General features: G+C 46.3%; 1 protein-coding gene across 4 annotated transcripts in view; it reads right to left on the bottom strand.

Moving 5' to 3' along the window:
• LOC144111506 (uncharacterized) overlaps positions 1-20,545 on the bottom strand; it is a 104,548-nt gene that overhangs the window by 7,213 nt on the left and 76,790 nt on the right. For all 4 annotated transcript variants that reach the window (XM_077644830.1, XM_077644831.1, XM_077644828.1 and 1 more), the window contains exons 10-12: positions 6,968-7,296; positions 3,479-3,927; positions 772-878 (exon numbers count right to left, since the gene is read on the bottom strand). In XM_077644830.1, the coding sequence (XP_077500956.1) occupies positions 772-878; positions 3,479-3,927; positions 6,968-7,296 (885 nt within the window). The remainder of the gene's footprint in view (positions 1-771; positions 879-3,478; positions 3,928-6,967; positions 7,297-20,545) is intronic.

Genomic DNA, 20,545 nt, shown 5'->3' with positions numbered 1-20,545 from the left:
TCCGAAGCCCATTGAGAGACAATACAGCTTCAACCGCCCCCACGCACGCCCCTCACCACCTTTGTGATCTGTTACCCTTGAATTGCTTAAGCCCTGTCTTACTCCAGCAGTGACCTAGCTATGCCAACAAAACTTTTCTGGTTTCATTTCCTTACCTGCGCCTTGGCCGCCCTCCGGTCAGCTTCTCTCTTTCTTGGTATCCACTCTTTCCCAAGGTGGTCTAAATTAATATGGAGCCGTCCACTACTGCGTCCATCATAGCTTGAGTCGCTTCAGCGCGTTTAAAACATACACACCTACCTACCAACTCTTGCTAGCTGAATGACTACAGTCGAACCTCGTTATAACGAAACGGTTTATAACGAAATATTGGATATAACGAAGAAGTGACGATTCCCGTTGGAAGCTCGGTCAACACGGGCTATAACGAATCTATGGCTATAACAAAATAATCGCCGGGCTCCTTCGACCTCGTTATAACGAGGTTAAACTGTATATCGTGCGGAAGTGTATTTCCTTTTATGCCTGAGGTATTTCCACACGCGTATCTTTTATAATTCTCGCCGTCCCCTTTGTGCCCCTATATAGCTTTGATATACGTCACCATGGTGCACCAGCACCTCTGCGATTTAATAGGCTGAAGTTCGTAGATAATTATCATCATCACCGTAATGAGTTGAACACTTAAAGGCTCAAAGGACATTACAAGAACATAACAGTGGAGAGGCAAAAAGCATTTTAAAATAACGCAATGAAAAACGCATCACTTACTTCGCAGTGCTAGGATCCACTCCTAGCTGTCGCTTGATTTCGCTAATCCTTCTCGAAGATAGATTGCCCCGGGCCATTGGTTTCGGTGAGCCCTCGATGCTCTCCATCTGCGATAAAAAAAATCGACCGGAAGGGTGCACGTAAACGAATTAGCAAAAAAAAAGACATAATGAACTACGTGCAATTCCAAGAAGTGTGGTTCAGACAAAATTTATGCGGTTCTCTACACCAGTAAAACGGATCGAAAAGTGATGACGTGCGGGAAAATACTCCGTGCGATAGAACTAATTCTAACCACGCCGAAAAACTCGATTTTTAAAAGCATATTTCTACTCCAAAAGAGACCTTTACCTGAAAATTGCTGCCAAGCTTGATTTAGCTTGATTGGATGCAGGTGGTTTTGTATATTAGTCGCGCACGCGTCACAGGTGCGGTCACCTGTGACGCTGGTGGCGTTTCCCGTTCGTGACAAGCCGAAACTCACCAGCTGTGTACTGAGCAAGCGCTGTGTTGTATACGTGCGCGATAATGTTCTGCAAGTAACGAACGCTTAAACACCTTGGCAAAATATCAATAATTCTAACAAATGAAAAAAAAAAGACCCGATGCGATTCATGCGGTGGTATATGCGTTAGCATTAGAGCCTGCCTGCCGTTTGCGTCTCCGTAGACCGGTACAGGGCTTCAGCTGCTAGACGACCCATTAGCGTCACTGATTTTGCTTTCGCTATGGGTCTGTAGTACTGGGAGGCTTCTGAAGCTGTGTGCATGGGTGGTGGGTGGAGCCTTCTGGAGTTGTGGAGGTGGGTATTCGGGTGATGGGCGGACGCTCATAGGTGGGAGATTCACCTTCCTGTCCCGTAGGGTGCCTGGAGGTTGCAGGCTTCTCTGCTAACGCCAACGCCGCGGACACTGCGATAATGGGCGTTCTAATGCTAAAGCATAAAAAGCTTTGTACCGCATGCCGTTATACAATGCCTGGGCAGCAAAAGAAGAAAAAAATTGACTTCCCTCAAATTTTTTTTGTTTTTCGCTGCATGTACCTATGTATCTACAGTCGAGGAGAAAAGTTTCCAGGACCGCGTGCTCCGGTAAACGAAGCCAGTAGCTCATTTATTAGCCGCCGGCCTGAGACCACACTTGTAGAGCTGAAAGTTAAAATCATGTTCTTTCACCTCCACAAGTGTGGTCTCCATTAATACCTCTTTTTGGGCTAGTTGGTGCATACTTGGTTTAGAGAAAACCTAGCGCAAAAACATGCAACCACAAACATGCAACCACTCGTCTTTTCTGTCTTTGTGGTTGCATGTTTTTGCGCAAGGTTTTCTCTAAATCAAGTGTGGCCTCAGGACGGCGGCTAATAATAGAGCTATCGACTTCGCATACGGCGCACGCGGTCCAGATACTTCTGTCCCCGAGCGTACATCTGCGCCTCTTTCAATCTCCCAGTCGGTCTGTGTCTCTATCTCTATCCCGGACACTCCCTGCCCGAATATCTGTGTCACTGCCTTTCCGTGTGAGTCTGAGTGTGATTATGTATGCAGTTAGAAATTAACAATCTAGCGCCATGGCTGATGATAAATTAATTAGCGGTTCTTGACGAAAGGAAATGGCGAATCAACTGTCTCACTTCTCGGTGGACACCTCAATGGGGCATGAGGGAAGGGAGGAAGGTGGCAGTGAAAGAAGAAAGAGGTGGCCGCAGCGGAATGCTCGGGAGTAATTTCGACCACCTGGCTGGTGATCTTTAACGTGCACTGACGTCGCACAGCACACGGGCGCCTTTTGCGTTACGGAGCCCAAGCAGTCTGAGCAAACACCTGCAAACCAGTTGCTTCTTGTTCCCACCCTTGCGCAACGAATACGCGCATCATTCAATCTACCTTTCTCCCTAAACCATTTCATTTCCACTTCATTCAGCTGAGGGCAGCCAGCTACAACAGGCGACCCCGACTAATCTCCCGACATCTCTCTGCTGTTCACCCCTTGCAAGCCAAGACCCTGTGGCCGGTGAAACGAGCTGTGCGCTAAGAAGCGCATAGGCCGCGCCGTCTTCATTCAGCGCGCAAGTACTCGGAAAGGCCGCATGCAGTCGCTGCGCGCAACGCCTCGGCAACGCTCCACGGAAGACTCGCGGGCACACTTTGCCGACGGACGCCCACAAATCATAGGGCTCACAGGCGGCGAATGGAGCACACTTCTCGCTCGAGCTGGACAGGCAACAGGCGGGTTGTGCGACCCACGCGGCTTTTCTATTTTGTGGCGCCGACAGCGTACACGCATTTCGGTCGTTGTGCAATACTGAAGCAAGAAGAATACCTTGCTGAGCCATAAGCATGCATCGAGATCGTTTCCGAGGACAGCCGATAGGCATTCTCCATCACGGTGACGTTACTGGTTGGCTGGTGACGTCACGCCCCTTCAGTCAACACGATTTCTCCGCTATAGTGACATCAATATGATGTCACTGCCCTGCAGCCAATCAGGATTTTTCCGGTTAACGCCGGACGGTCGCCACCAGTTTTTTGTTCCGGCGAGGCTTCTATGCTATTGCATAATACGGTACAAAATGCACAGGCTCTGCGCTTCTTCATCTCTCTGTTGTCTCTCCTGCGCTACAACCAAGCGTTAAGCAACCCCGACACACCCTTACGTCTAACCTCGGTCACCTGGAACGAAGGAACAAGAGGCCAAAAAGGGAGACTCACACTACACCACGTGTTGCGGCTGCCGATGCCGCTCTCGCTGCTGACGGAGGCCGCGGCTCCGGGGGCGCAGGGCTCCATGCCGCCGGCGCCCGGGGACGACGTCTTGGACTCGCCGAGCGACGGCGGCAGCGACTGGACGCTACGGTCGCTGGAAGCCTTGCTGGCGCTCCTCACAGGCAGCGGCGGCCTCGACGTCACCGCCGCCGAGCCGTTGCTGCCGTGGCCGGACCCTGAGGACGACCCTGGGGGCCCGCCACCGCCGCCGGCCGCGTTGGAGTCCAGGCTGTCCTCGCGGTCGTGCAGCGACGGCGTCGCCGACGACGAGGACCGGTTGCGCAGCGAGATCGTCTCCGAGGACAGGGACGGCAGAGGAGTGCTCTGGTTCGTCTGGCGGCCATCTTCGGCCGAGTCCAGGGCAGCCGCCGAGCGTAGCGTCGATAGACCGCTGTCTGCGTGGATATTTTATGCTTTTTTATAATGTGGAATGCGTTACAGAGTTATGTGTTATCAGGTTCTCGCGGACCAACTTTCGCATCCACACTGCGGTGCTCAAGACTGATGGTTAATTTAGGCCCAACCTCATACGGTCAACGTAGTGTTTTTAAGCACACACTAACTTTATACAGTGTAGACCATGTGCAGCATACGCTGCTTACGCGGCCACGTCGGCAGAAGAGATTATCCATGTCATCCAGGTGACCTCGCAAGGAGAGGAACATGAAGATTAGGGAGAAGCAGGCTCATAAAAGTGAGTAGATTAAATACGTGTCTGCATCAGTAGCATCCGTACATGTGTATATATATTTCTTTTTACAAAATGCGATGATCATTTATTAGTGCGGATAAGCTCGGCTGAGTCAAGCCTTAGTCTTGAAGATCGCGGCGAAGTCATGGATGTACATCGCATCAGTAATGGGCGTAGAACGCCAAAAATCAGTTGAACATGTCACATTCATTTCATAGCATGGAGGCATAGCCTGCATGCTCACTGGTATGTTCTCGATGCATTCCTTCGCGCCGTGTTTATTTGTAATTGGTGGCATCTATGACGAATGACAGTAGGCAGCAGCACATATAAATGGTGCATCTGTTTGTGAAGCGCCCTAAATCAGAACGCTTTAACATCAGTCTGCAAGAATAGCTCTGCGACAAGAACACTGCATCTCAAAAGATCAGAATGAAGAGTGCAGCAAGGAGTTCGTTTCTTAGCTTACAGTTGCTACTGAGCTCTCTTTTTTGCCCGCACCAACAACATGTGCAGAGTCCTCCGGACTTCCCACCTTTTAGACATAGCCTTAGATCCCCTGCCTGCTCCCAAAATCCATCACTTACCAGTAAGTTTTTTAGTATACCTTTCATAAAATCTTTTACGAATATTCAAGTTTTTATGTTTTTCTGCCCTTTACGACATCTCTTTGCGAACAGCAGCAAGACAAATAAGATGACCGCACCAAAACGCCATTCTCACATACTGTCACACATGTCGCACAGCCCTACGCTGTGCTGGACAGCGTGGACATTCTTCGGCTGCACTGGCCCTCATAATTTCTCGCTCCCACGGAAGGACGTGCGCGAACTGCTCGCAGTATATTACGCTACATGCAGGCTATGCAGGCAGAAGAGTAGAGCGTGCGTGCTATGAAGGCTGGGCGGGCTGCTGGAAAGCAGACCGGAGGTGGACGCGGCCTCTGTGAGGAACTCGGCAAGGCCATTGCGGCGAGCAACGTCGTGACCGCGGCAGTGATCGTTTTTCATGCTCGCACCCCCTCACTGTGGATGATGACGCACCCTCGGAAACAAGGACGGCCCTCGGCAACTGGGAAGCCTGCCGCTATGGGAGGACTGCGATGAGTCCCACTAACGTGAACCTACATAGCTGAGAAAGCTATGGAGCGCGGATTCACCGTCATCATCATCAACACCACCAGCAACAACCTGGCCAGTCAAAAACTACGACAGAATTGTTTGTCGTACTGCCTGACGACATATTTCTGTTGTTGCTCCAAGGCTAGTTCCCCAAATTACTTTTATCATCTTAAATTCTGTTGTGACGACAGAAATTTTTCACCACCGCCAACAACCCGGCCAGTCAAAAAATACGACAGACTTGGTACCAAAATACGACAGAATTGTTTGTCGTCCTGTCGTAAAGACAGATTTCCTGTAGTACTACGAACTCGCCTATCGTCGCGACAGGAGTGGCTGTGTTGATACGGCAAGTACTACAGAAACTTCTGTCCACACTAATTTCTGTTGTTGCTACAAGGCTAGCTCCCCAAATGATAAAAGAAATCCTGTTGTGAAGACAGAAATTTTTGTTTTGTCGTCCTGTCGTAACGACAGGTGTTTCTGTAGTCCTATATGATTTTTCAGTAGTTCTGTTGCTACGACAAGAGACACCGCAGTACTACAAGCAGTTCTGTTTTTACTAGACAAATTTTTGTTGTTACTACAAGTTCTTGTACCAAAATACTGCAAAAAATCTGTTGTGAAGACAAAATGTCCACTTCCGTTTTTGGACTGAGAGTCGGCTGCGTTTTTATGGAGGAAAAACGCTAAGGCGCCCGTGTGCTGTGCGATGTCAGTGCACGTTAAAGATCCCCAGGTGGTCGAAATTATTCCGGAGCCCTCCACTACGGCACCTCTTTCTTCCTTTCTTCTTTCACTCCCTCCTTTATCCCTTCCCTTACGGCGCGGTTCAGGTGTCCAACGATATATGAGACAGATACTGCGCCATTTCCTTTCCCCCAGATCAATTATTATTATTATTATTATTATTACTGAGAGTAATAGCAACAGCCTTAACTGCTAGCTCCCGTGCGTGCCAAGTAGATGTAGGAGCTATATACACAGTTTAGTTCTTGGCGAATCGAATGAATAAAATGAATAAAATAAACAACTCACACGCCCATAATTTGACAATTTTCTAATTGTGAGAGCTGGCACAAACTAAGCCTGAGGAAGATGAGAGCTCGTCACGATAAGTATACGAGAGAAGCCGAAAGTTTTAGAAAGAAGGAATGTTAACCTTGAATACTTTAGAGAAGATAAATAACTTCTCTGCACACGAGATTTAGAGGTGGAGGAATTTTCTTCCTGACTATACTGAAGGAAATTTTCTGCTCTAATCAACACAGCATTAAAAAAAAATTCTGTTGTGCTTTTCTTGGCTTCAGAGACTGGTGGTCTCTTTCGTACATGGAAGAAAACCAAAAGGACAGCGTTTCTATACACCGAGGTGCTTATTCTCCTCTATCTCGTCATCTGTTGTCGGTCCCGGCAAGTCCTTCCTTCAACGCATATGCTGCGAAGGAACACATTCGGCTCTCCATCAGCTGACGCCTGCAGCTTCGAAGCCCACCGCGCCGCCTGCTTTTTCACCGAGCCAAAGCGAGCATACTCGAACAGAAGGGCGCCGCGGAATCACGCGTTTAGAGAGAGGGAAAGAGAACCGAAGAGGCGTGGGCGGACAGGTGTGCGTGGCCTTACCAGCTTCCTCTGTGAGCGCGGCGGTGGCAGGTGCGGGCTGCAAGTGGCCTCCCGATATGACGGCCGACTCCTCCTCCTCGGCCAGACTCTTTCTCTGCTGCTGCTGCTCCATTCGCTGCTGCTGCCGTTCACGTTCCCGGGAGTGGGGCTCGTCCTCCAGGCTGTGGTTGTGATGGTTGTGGTGCAGTTCCTCGAAGTGCTCGTCGTCGTGGCTCTCTATCCGGTCCAGGACAGGGTGGTGGTCCATGGATGGGGCCCTCGTCGACCAGATGGCCGAGGCGCGCTCCTCTTCTTCGGGGTCGAACAGGGGCCGCCGGTCGCCCAGGGACCTGCACCACAGCGGGCATGCCGGAGGGGAAATGTTACATATAGCTAAGGAGATGTAAAGTTGTAGGCCAGTTGACGAGACATAACTACTAAAATCGTAGCAGACACAGGACGGAGGAAGGAGGAGACAACACAGGGCGGTTACATATTACATTATACCCAGTCGAAAAACACAGCAGAAAAGTTGTCTATCGTCACAGCAGATTGTGTGTAATGTTTTAGACCAAAGACTTGTAAAGAACAAATTTTTATAGTGACAACAGAATTGTGGGTAATTACTACGGAAAAGTACTACAGAACTACAGAAAGGTACTGCTGAAAAAGCATTACCACAGAAAAATACTACAAAACAACAGAAAAATCTATCAATACGACAAAACTACAAAACAGTTTGTCGTATTTTTTACACGATTCTGTCGTTTTTTTCGGCAGGGTAGGCGTTAAGTGTCATGTTATGAAGAAATGGTAAGCGCGGGAATTGTTTCGATCTGGTAGGACACTTGAACCGCGCTGTGAGAGGATTTCAAGGGAACACAAAGGGGAGATAAAGAAGTGCACATATAGTCGGCGTCACGCTTACGTGAAGTATTACATGACAAGTTAGTTTAGAATAAGTTGGGAGGAGAAAAACAAAGCTGCGAGGACATTCACAGTCAGGGTGGACACCTGAACCATGTAGTTAGCGGATGGTTGACGCGAATGAAAAAGAAAGACAGAACGTTCAAGCGACACACTGCATTGCAAACTAAGTGGCATCTTTGCCATACGCGCTAGCTTCCAGAGGCAAAGATTTGAGCAGAAGCGCAACTACGTACACCCCCCGTCAAAAGTATACAGGCCAAGGGATTTGCTTGTGATGCCTGCAGCCTGCCTCGTTACGTATCCTCAGCGACCGCAATCTCTCGAAAGAGGAATGGCTTTGCGCCCTTAATTTTCCCAAGCTTTGGAGAGCTAGACGTGCTAGGGGGCTCTGCTAAACAGCTTAGAAGCAAACCTCATGGGTTGTGTACTTTTAACAGGGCTGTACCTATACAAGACAGGTATAATGAAGCACATCACCTGATAACCATCCGCTCTCGTCAGATTTTGGCTTTAAGTTTGTATTTTCAGCTGCGCACAGCTCCCTGTACCGACTACACATGCAAGCATTATCCAAAGCATGCGTGCAGCTACCTCGTGCTACAAACCTGGTGGCCAAATTGCCCCAGAGTTAAACAATAAGGAAGGGTTAAAAGGTGTCTGAAGGTGTGCTAAATGAAAACCTGAGGGAAGAGGACGAAAGGCACGGGCAGGCAGATAAAGAAAAGTGGGGAAATATGGGCCATATACTAATCCAAAACTACACTCTGCCTAAGAAGTGCACAGACGGATAGGTCCAACGCACTTGGGTCAGAGATCTCTCAACAAAACCAAAGACCTACACACTGAGGACACGCCTGCCGGAATTATTACAGACTAGCATAACGCATCGCCAGACTACAAGTTGCGAGTGACTCTGCTGACTCGTATGAAACTTCAGACAGACACCGCGGGTAACTAATCCCGGCTTACGCCATCAGAGGGGTCACCGGTATAGCACAAGGACTTCTTTTCGGACATGCGGAGCACGGCACCATAGAACGTACAGACTTGGTCCAAAGTCTTAAGGCCAAAGGCTTTGCGCTGCAACCGCATAACAGAACCACTACGGCACTATTAAGGACCGAATGACCTTGAAGTGCTAGCAGAAGGTTTCTTCCTGCTGTAGAGAAGCTTCCTGCTTGACTTGTGTTCTGAATTATCCGCTATGCGGAGCAGTCTAGGAATATTCATTTCGCTGCAGCTGAACGCTCGGGACTTAAGACTTTTGACGGGGGCTGTACCTCTCACTCTGTTCATGCTAAATCGAAGTGGGTGTATGTTGATGAGTGGGTACATCGCACTGAAGACCACAACGACAAAGTGCTGGCATTGGCCTGCTTAACTGATGTCCTAAGAGCCGAAGGACGCTCCGACCTGTCCGCGTTTTCTTGATCAACTCTGAACATCCACTACCCAGTGCACACGCGACATTAGATGAGCTCAGGAAAGTTTTGGCCGTCAAAAAGTCAGAAAGGTACCGCGTCACAGAGCACGGGTCCGTGTAAAGCGACACTTAAATAGTGATTCAGAGTTATGAAACAAACCAGGTGATAATCTCTGGATATTCCGCACAGCGCATTTCATTATACATTGCCCATGGGTGCTAGGTATACGGCGCGGTCTGCACAAAACGGCAAAAATTAATGATAACTGACGTTAACAAAAGAACGTCAGATTGTGACATGATCACCTCTATCATCCTTTCCCAACAAATTCCTCCACGCAGAGTCAGCGTTATCTGCCACAAATGTGGAAGTGTGCTGCTGGAAAGCTTCCTTGCAAAAACAACCAAAAATTCCTCCGGACCTATAGCCACATTGAAGCATTGATTTAAGCTATACATTAATGAATTCAGCAATGGTTCTGTACTGATGGCGATGGAATGATTTTGATTGTAGTGCACGTACAGTACATGCTTGAATACGTGGGCAGATTATTGTTGTTTGTAGACCTTGTGAAACTGCCTATCTGCTAGTTTTATAATATAATATGTAATAATATGTACTACAGCTCGTTCGGTTGAAAAGTCGTCGGCGTAGTCGGCAGCGCGTATAGGAAATAATTGGGGGAAATGACCGTAAAAGAAAATCGTATCATGGTAATTTGTGGTTCAAGTGATCGATTATTGACTGGTGTGTGATAGGCTATGACGAATTAATGAAATCAGCTTTAACTAATTTGATGGTAACATAGTACATGCAATCCTTGCGCCCTGCCGTTTATTCTTTTCAGCTTATGTGGTAGTTCAAACAGGCCTGGTCCGCGTGGTATGCTTGTTTGCCTGGTATGCTTACTTTTATGCTTACTTTTTATTCTTTGCTCATAATTTCGTGTTAAATGACTGTTAATTTGTTTGATTGTATTTGCTGTAACATACTGATTTGCGCGAGCCATATTTTTGTTCACATTTTTGTGTTACTTGTGACTGCTGTTCCTTTGTTATTTTGTCTATTGTACCCCACTCCCCTCTGTAATGCCCTCGGGCCCTGAGGGTACTGAAATAAATAAATAAATAAATAATGAAATGAATAATTAAATAAATGGAAAAATAAAAATAGAAAAAGGGGGTTCAAGGTGTCAAAATTCTCAGAATGAAAAGCCAGCGCTTGACGATGCTAATTGAAAAGTTTAGTGCGTGTAATTGATCAATTAATTCATTAATACAATTGAAAAATAAATAAAAATGCGTTGCGCGATTGCGTCATGTCCTTAAGGCTGTCCTCTTCAATTAAAAAAATTCGTGTAACGTAAGGGCGAAAAGCGACCAAATACCGTAAGTATAGAAACCTTTATCGCAGATTTTCGCTGCCCGGGCATTACAGAGTTGAGTATACCCTCACTAACCATCCCCCCGGGAGCCTCACCTCTCGCCTCACCTATCGCCTCATTTCGCGCTTGCCCCTTCATAGCGATCGTAAAGTTCTGGCGCGGCACAGAGTGCAGCAGGTGCCGCAGCTCCGTTACGAGCGTCTCCCATTTTCCTTACGCCCAATCGAGACTCGCCGAGCGCCCCGTAAAAAGCACAAAAGGAAGCAGCAGCCACAGCGCGGAAGCCATTAAGGAGTCGCTGATTGCGTCTGAACGTCGTTGTGTTCGTTGCTTCAGAAACGGCCGTGAAACAACGGGTCGCCCAGGCGTCGCGCTCAATATGCGAGATAAGAGGACTGGCCTACGCTAAACCTTTATAAAAATGGCCTGTAGACTGTCTACAGATTTCTCGTAGAGGATCTTGCCTTCCTAAAGATATTTCCATTCGTCGATTCGTGGTATACAGAGGGTGTTTCACCCAAGAATTTACAAAAATTTTATATATAGGCTTTTAGACTTCTAATAGACGCTCTTGCCTTCCTATAGATATTTCCATTCGTCGATTCGTGGCAAAGAGAGGGTGTTTCACCTAAGAATATACCAATTTTTGTTTTGAATATAGGCTTTTAGACCTCTAATAGACGCTCTTGCCTTCCTATAGATATTTCCATTCGTCGATTCGTGGCAAAGAGAGGGTGTTTCACCTAAGAATATACCAATTTTTGTTTTGAATATAGGCTTTTAGACCTCTAATAGACGCTCTTGCCTTCCTATAGATATTTCCATTCGTCGATTCGTGGCAAAGAGAGGGTTTTTCACCTAAGAATATACCAATTTTTGTTTTGAATATAGGCTTTTAGACTTCTAATAGACGCTCTTGCCTTCCTATAGATATTTTCATTCCTCGAATTGTAGTATACAGAGGGTGTTTCACCTAAGAATTTACAAAAAATTTAAATATAGGCTTTTAGACTTCTAATAGACGCTCTTGCCTTCCTATAGATATTTCCATTCGTCGATTCGTGGCAAAGAGAGGGTGTTTCACCTAAGAATATACCAATTTTTGTTTTGAATATAGGCTTTTAGACCTCTAATAGACGCTCTTGCCTTCCTATAGATATTTCCATTCGTCGATTCGTGGCAAAGAGAGGGTGTTTCACCTAAGAATATACCAATTTTGTTTTGAATATAGGCTTTTAGACCTCTAATAGACGCTCTTGCCTTCCTATAGATATTTCCATTCGTCGATTCGTGGCAAAGAGAGGGTGTTTCACCTAAGAATATACCAATTTTTGTTTTGAATATAGGCTTTTAGACCTCTAATAGACGCTCTTGCCTTCCTAAAGATATTTCCATTCGTCGATTCGTGGTATACAGAGGGTGTTTCACCCAAGAATTTACAAAAATTTTATATATAGGCTTTTAGACTTCTAATAGACGCTCTTGCCTTCCTATAGATATTTCCATTCGTCGATTCGTGGCAAAGAGAGGGTTTTTCACCTAAGAATATACCAATTTTTGTTTTGAATATAGGCTTTTAGACTTCTAATAGACGCTCTTGCCTTCCTATAGATATTTTCATTCCTCGAATTGTAGTATACAGAGGGTGTTTCACCTAAGAATTTACAAAAAATTTAAATATAGGCTTTTAGACTTCTAATAGACGCTCTTGCCTTCCTATAGATATTTCCATTCGTCGATTCGTGGCAAAGAGAGGGTGTTTCACCTAAGAATATACCAATTTTTGTTTTGAATATAGGCTTTTAGACCTCTAATAGACGCTCTTGCCTTCCTATAGATATTTCCATTCGTCGATTCGTGGCAAGGAGAGGGTGTTTCACCTAAGAATATACCAATTTTTGTTTTGAATATAGGCTTTTAGACCTCTAATAGACGCTCTTGCCTTCCTATAGATATTTCCATTCGTCGATTCGTGGCAAAGAGAGGGTGTTTCACCTAAGAATATACCAATTTTTGTTTTGAAGAATATACCAATTTTTGTTTTGAATATAGGCTTTTAGACCTCTAATAGACGCTCTTGCCTTCCTAAAGATATTTCCATTCGTCGATTCGTGGTATACAGAGGGTGTTTCACCCAAGAATTTACAAAAATTTTATATATAGGCTTTTAGACTTCTAATAGATGCTCTTGCCTTCCTATAGATATTTTCATTCCTCGAATTGTAGTATACAGAGGGTGTTTCACCTAAGAATTTACAAAAAATTTAAATATAGGCTTTTAGACTTCTAATAGACGCTCTTGCCTTCCTATAGATATTTCCATTCGTCGATTCGTGGCAAAGAGAGGGTGTTTCACCTAAGAATATACCAATTTTTGTTTTGAATATAGGCTTTTAGACCTCTAATAGACGCTCTTGCCTTCCTAAAGATATTTCCATTCGTCGATTCGTGGTATACAGAGGGTGTTTCACCCAAGAATTTACAAAAATTTTATATATAGGCTTTTAGACTTCTAATAGATGCTCTTGCCTTCCTATAGATATTTTCATTCCTCGAATTGTAGTATACAGAGGGTGTTTCACCTAAGAATTTACAAAAAATTTAAATATAGGCTTTTAGACTTCTAATAGACGCTCTTGCCTTCCTATAGATATTTCCATTCGTCGATTCGTGGCAAAGAGAGGGTGTTTCACCTAAGAATATACCAATTTTTGTTTTGAATATAGGCTTTTAGACCTCTAATAGACGCTCTTGCCTTCCTAAAGATATTTCCATTCGTCGATTCGTGGTATACAGAGGGTGTTTCACCCAAGAATTTACAAAAATTTTATATATAGGCTTTTAGACTTCTAATAGATGCTCTTGCCTTCCTATAGATATTTTCATTCCTCGAATTGTAGTATACAGAGGGTGTTTCACCTAAGAATTTACAAAAAATTTAAATATAGGCTTTTAGACTTCTAATAGACGCTCTTGCCTTCCTATAGATATTTCCATTCGTCGATTCGTGGCAAAGAGAGGGTGTTTCACCTAAGAATATACCAATTTTTGTTTTGAATATAGGCTTTTAGACCTCTAATAGACGCTCTTGCCTTCCTATAGATATTTCCATTCGTCGATTCGTGGCAAAGAGAGGGTGTTTCACCTAAGAATATACCAATTTTTGTTTTGAATATAGGCTTTTAGACCTCTAATAGACGCTCTTGCCTTCCTATAGATATTTCCATTCGTCGATTCGTGGCAAAGAGAGGGTGTTTCACCTAAGAATATGCCAATTTTTGTTTTGAATATAGGCTTTTAGACCTCTAATAGACGCTCTTGCCTTCCTATAGATATTTCCATTCGTCGATTCGTGGCAAAGAGAGGGTGTTTCACCTAAGAATATACCAATTTTTGTTTTGAATATAGGCTTTTAGACCTCTAATAGATGCTCTTGCCTTCCTATAGATATTTCCATTCGTCGATTCGTGCAAAGAGAGGGTGTTTCACCTAAGAATATACCAATTTTTGTTTTGAATATAGGCTTTTAGACCTCTAATAGACTGCTCTTGCCTTCCTATAGATATTTCCATTCGTCGAACTGTAGTATACAGAGGGTGTTTCACCTAAGAATATACAAAATTTTTAAATATAGGCTTTTAGACCTCTAATAGACGCTTTTGCTTTTCTATATATATTTCCATTGGTCGAATCGTAGTATACAGTGGGTGTTTCACCTAAGAATTTACGAACATTTTAAATATAGGCTTTTGTAGCGAAATCTACATTGGCCGCGAACTCGCAGTTTCGCCATGCTCGCAGTCCCACCGTGGTCGCACCGCACCACGTGACCAACCGCGTGACGAACCACGTGACAAAAACTAGCCAGACAACCAGACTAACCTGGACTTGCAATCAAGATTAACCAAGATATTCCTTTGCTTTTGCTACGTATATCCTGGCATAGCAGAGCTAAGCCACTGCCAATTTTTTTATTTAGAAGTGCGTGCGCTTTTTTCGGCATAACATTGTCAGCGGTGTAGCACATCAGAATGCAGCTAAGAAGTGCTAACCAGTAGGTTATTTGACTAATATAGAATAGTTAACTTTTTAACTATTACAGTTAGGCTCCTTAGGTCTGTTGCTCACCGTAACCAATATAATAATTGGTTTTTTGGGGAAAGGAAATGGCGTAGTATCTGTCTCATATATCATTGGACACCTGAACCGCGCCGTAAGGGAAGGGATAAAGGAGGGAGTGAAAGAAGAAAGGAAGAGAGAGGTGCCGTAGTGGAGGGCTCCGGAATAATTTCGACCACCTGGGGATCTTGAACGTGCACTGACATCGCACAGCACACGGGCGCCTTAGCGTTTTGCCTCCATAAAAACGCAGCCGTCGCGGTCGGGTTCGAACCCGGGAACTCCGGATCAGTAGCCGACCGCCCTAACCACTGAGCCACCGCGGCGGGGCTAACCAATATCCTTATCATTTTTTTAGAATTTCGAAAACGCGGTTACACTCGGCGCTGCAGCCCAACAAATTTTGGTTACATCGCGCCAAAATGCAATCGTTTTTGAGAAGCTTGCAGGCACAGCAACATTTCCAGTGCACGGAACTCGTCGAAATAGTCAAAGTAGACTATCGATTGTCTATAGAGAAAAGTCTACTAAAAGGGTATTGCCATAAATCTATAGATTGCGTATGTATGTATGGAAATTGGATGGTCATAAATCTATAGATACATACCTTGTAGAAAAACGTCTAAAGAATTTAGAGACATAAGTATTAACTCATTAACGCTACCGCGTCATATCCTTAAGGCGGAGCTTAAATGTCACCTCCAATTTTTTGGGGGGTTTGCTCACATGAGAATGCTTATTGCAGGTCCTTAAGGATTAGGATGATGAAAATTTTCTTCATACTAATCGTTTCCACTAACTTTTGCGGCCCCAGTTATGCCAATTCATTTTAAATTTCGCCGTTCTCGCAGCCTCGTTTCACGCGATTTCTACGGGCAGCAAACGCAGTTGCGGCACCACAAACATTATCCGCCCATTGACACTTGCTCCCCGCTAGCTTAAGAAAACTTTCAGGCATTTTACGAACGGATTCCTCCTTTCTGGCTGTTATTTCAGCTATTGAGAGCGCGTAGGACAGTCTTCCAAAATATAGCGTCAATGCGCATACTCTGGAGTGAAAGCGGAGACCGCACTACGATGTAAGCCCTTTCCACTCTCTTGCTAACCACGGCAGCAGCCAATTGGGTACGCCTCTTGATACCCTACATTCGAAACGCAAATACGCCTATATGGGAGTAAAAAAGGGAGTAATCTATCGTTTAGCACACTCCCTTATATAAAGGGGTGTGCGCTAAAAGGGGAGTTTACTTCCTTTTTACTCTTTTCTGTTTAGAGTGTACTGACCTATTGCGGAACAAATGCGTGGAATTTCAATCTCGCAGCACTGACCTCTTCAGCTCACGTAATTCTGATTACTACATTAACGGCCGCTTTGCCACGAAACTGAAACTTACAAACAGCATTGCTGCAACGTTTTTAAAGTCGAGGAGTACAGATAGCTCTGGTTAAACCTGGAGTGACGCGACAGCTACAGCTGGCCGAGTGGAACTCGCTCAGTTGAATTGCAAAGTCAGTCTTTAGCCGCTCCGTTTCGCTGGGCGTTCCTTCTTCATCTTCGTCCCTGGACGTGGATTCACTCTCTCCCCTATCTCCCTCTCTAATCTCTCCCCCCCCACTCAATTTCGCCGGCGCGCCGCGCCGCTGGCAGCTGCTCCGCATCACGTGACCACGTGGCGGCGCCGCCAAGGTGGCCACGGCGCCGCCACGCTGAAGGCTCGAAATGCTAGCGTAATGTAGCTATCGCTACAAAATATTTTCTAAAACACATTTGCAGCGCTTGTTGAAGGAGTCGAGCGTTTATTTTGCGTTTCTTTTCGTGCAAGCTTTCTTGGCGGGACCATTATTGCGTTACAAACGTCCTCTACTACGCATCACTCCGCCTTTTTGCAATAATATTAGCGATGTCATCGCTCTGTCAAGCGAAGCACCTCCTCTGGCCATGCAACTGTTTCGATTTGAGTTTGCAGGCCTCTATTGCTGTCTTAGTACATTTCGAATCGGTATTTTGAAAATCGAGTCGGTGTAACGAATAGATTATATATATGATACATGATGCGATAATCAACTCAAAATGTTTTAAAAAATCTTCCGGGATTGCCCTCTTCGTGATGTCATGAGTTAATTTCTGAGGCAAGCAGAGACACAGAATAAAGTTGCAACGCTTTCCTTACATTCGCAGTTCGGGGACAAAAATGTTGGCCAACCCATTTAAACGCAAAAAGACATTCATAAAAGGAACACCAGCCAGAAACGGCAAGGCAAGCTGCACTAAAGTGGCAGAGCCCAATGACACTGAAGGTGCCAAGGAAGCGTTAGAAAACGGAGACTGCAAATCGACATCTATCGACGCCACTACAACTTAAGTCTGCCCTCTCTGACTAAGCGGTTAGAGATCAGTCGAACTAAGTGGTCCGGCTTAGTGGCAAGTCTCCATACTTAGCTTGAAGCACAGACTGCAGCTCGGTTGATGAAAAGATGTTGCGCGGAGAGCGGTCGTTCACTATTTCAATCTGGCGGAGAACACTGGGAGATCTCGTTCGGGTGAACTGAAGTCTTGTGTCCGAGCTGTGACGATATAACTCGTCATTGATTGGCACCCATTTTACTTATCGGTCGCTCCAAAGCAAGGCACAAAGTCTTTCGGAGCTGATTCCTCGGCAGGAGATTTCTGGTGATTATAGCCCACCCTAATTCGAACTTTACGCCGAATAAACAAGAGCGTTTGTAATCTAGATCACGGACGGCACAACACACAGCAGTTATGATGATGATTGTTGATTTTTATGGCCCAAGGGCTCCTATGGCCAAAGAGCGCTATGGAACAAGGTATTTTCCATTTCTCAAGGTGGGGTCGAAGACCCATTTCCCAAGCATTTCACTCTAAAGAAGCCTAGAACCAGGCCAAGGGAAAGCTTGTATCCATTGTACCACCGGTGAATACCCGGCGGCACTGGGGATCGAACCCCGCACCTCCCGCATGCGAGGCGTATGCTCAACCACTCGGCCACCGCTGCGGTCCAACACACAGCAGTGGATACCCTGGCCCCGTTTCCACGCCGGAAGTACGCAGAAGAAAAAGGAAGTAAGATAGCTTTGCGTAACGTGAACCGGAAGTTGAATTTCTTTCGCGCGATGCGAGCGCACAGGCCATGTTGTTTGAAAGAAGACCGGGTGCGTTTAATGAGGCCTCCCGGCCGACAGATTTACTGATATGCTCGTCCATACATTTCCACATAGAGCACGACTTATGTGGTTTTTTTTTCCGCCGTACAAGAACAACGAATAGCCACCACTCCGCTGCGTTTACGACGCTGATGCCATCACTGAATTGAGTTTACTAGAGATGTGCCGAATCTCAGCACGCCGTCCGCATTAAAGAGACCCCTGGGACAAATTCAAGTCAGACTGCACTGACAGATTACCAATAACAAAGAGATCACTTAAGGAAAGGAAGCTTCTATAGGCTAGGAAAGAGCGCGAGACGATAAACACGCATCGCGTCTACTAGCAGTTTTCGCCACTATACAGTCGTGAGAAATGTAAGAAGGAACGAAGTATGAGCAATCATTTATTGATTACTCCGATAATATGCGTGCCACGTACCCGAAAGCGAGATTGAAAGCGCGGTTCCTTTCCTTTCGCGACTTGCGCACAGATGGATTCTGATAAATACAGCATGCAATGAACAGCGCGAGAGCGTGCTGCATTTTATTTCAACACTCACAGCTTTGTTTCCTCGATCTTCATCCTGATTTCCTCAAGATCTGTCAAAATTCGTTATTTGTTTTCACAGATTCCTCTATTTATATTTATGAGCCACTTGAGATAAACTTGGGTGAATTTTCTCCTGTTTGGATCTGCGCCAAACCCTGCCCAATCCCCTACCATGGGTGCGTGTCATCGCTTTTGAGGCAACAACAACAACAACAACAACAACAACACGACGGGTGATCGGCAGCGGCGATAGCCTAGTGCTCTCGTGCAGTGGCCAGCGAAGCTAATCTGTTCGCGCCGCCGCCGGTTCGAAACCCAGTCGCGGAATTATTTCTCCATGTTGGCCAATGTCATCGTCATTCAAGGTATCGTTTATTTCTCGGAATTTCCCACAGCACGCGCCTGACAGCGCAGACTTCAACCAGACACCCGCATTTTCCAGGTTATGAGGCCAATAATGTTTTCGCACTAAAAAAAGCTGGAGATTGTAGCCATTGACCAAGTTTTCATGGGATGGTTGACATTCCGTACTAACGCATGGATTCCTCTCCTTGTTCGCGGAATCGAGAAACCTGCATCCTAGTGGCGAAACGAACAACCACTTCACCTGAACTTGGTCGGTGATTGTGGTCTTGAACGACTTGACCATGCACGACAAGACGAACTTTCGTAGGAACCTACATACATACTTAGGGAGCATTGAACGGCGCTATGGCAAGTGCTACGCAATTAAGCTTTCCGCTCACGCGTTTTCAAGCACACCCGTTAACTGCTGAGCAAAAGCAAATTATGTGAGTCTGGTATGGTTTTGTACGGCTTCGGCATCTCACTCGGGTTGATCCAGTTCCCCACTGAAGAGGTGAAGTTCTCGATAGCATGAGTGCTAAATTAAATTAAACTAAATCTGTAAGACTTGTTACGGCGCTACGGTAGCATTTAAGGCTAGTTGGCGGGGGACCATACTACGGGCTACACAACACGGGAAGACCTAGACACAGCTGGCGGCAAATAGGCTCTGCACAACTCCGTATGACGCACACCAGACACCATACATGACCAGTTCAAAACGTCTAACACACACGCCCCACTTATGCACGACCTGTTCTTTTCTATACGAACCTAAGTGACGGCGCGAAGAACTTTTTAATAGCGACTGACTGTGCAAAGTGACGACACCTACTCTTGTGTGGAGTCCGAATTCGGGTGCGTCCCACCGGCGTAGCCATTCGCCACTGGTGCTGGGGGATCCTGTTGTGGCAGGTCGGCGGAGACGCCGACAGAGGCGACCGGAAGCACTTTGTAGCACATCACGGGGTCGGCTTCCGGCGGCACGCGTTCATCGTTCACGATCATCTTGCCCCGTCGGCCGACTCGCATCATCGCCTTGAGACGCTTCATGACGCCGTCGTCGAAGACTACGCCGCGAAGCCTCAAGTCAGGACGCACAGGATGTCGTCGACGACTGGAGGCGGTGCCTTGAAGGCACCAACGGCAAAGGGTACGCCGACGATGAAGTCGTCGTCGAAGACGTCGGAGGCCAAGTTGAACACGGAGAATACAATTGCGACGCGAAGACCAGTTTATCGGCAGGAATCCGTAGTCAAAGACGTCACGTCATGTCGACGGTTAGATGTGAAGACGCTGAAGGCGACGACGTCGTCGAAGACGTCGGTGGCAAGGTGCGAGTGGGCAGTACTAATACGACGTGGCCCTGTACTCCGAACAACGATCCACAGTCAAGCGCGAGTTGTCAACTCCACCGCTGGCGATGACGAGGAAGACGTTGAAGACAAGCGGTCGTCAGCTGAGGCGTCCGGGACTCCACTTTTCTGAGGCGACTGCTCACGCCTACAGGCGCGCAGCTGGGGGATCGTTCAGAGCAGAAGCTGCACGCCGGGCATCATCATCTCAGCGGCGGCGCCAATTTAGCGGAGACTAGTCCCCGCGAGCCTCCGCCGCCTTCCTGTGCAGATAGCTTGCGCCGATGGCGAGCGGCATTCTACGGTACGCGCACTCACTATCGCGCGC

Source organism: Amblyomma americanum, chromosome 11 (assembly GCF_052857255.1).
Source record: "Amblyomma americanum isolate KBUSLIRL-KWMA chromosome 11, ASM5285725v1, whole genome shotgun sequence".
In the NCBI taxonomy this organism is placed as follows: domain Eukaryota; kingdom Metazoa; phylum Arthropoda; class Arachnida; order Ixodida; family Ixodidae; genus Amblyomma; species Amblyomma americanum.
The sequence above is the reverse complement of the archived record's forward strand: the minus strand, read 5'-3'. Positions and strand labels throughout refer to the sequence as shown.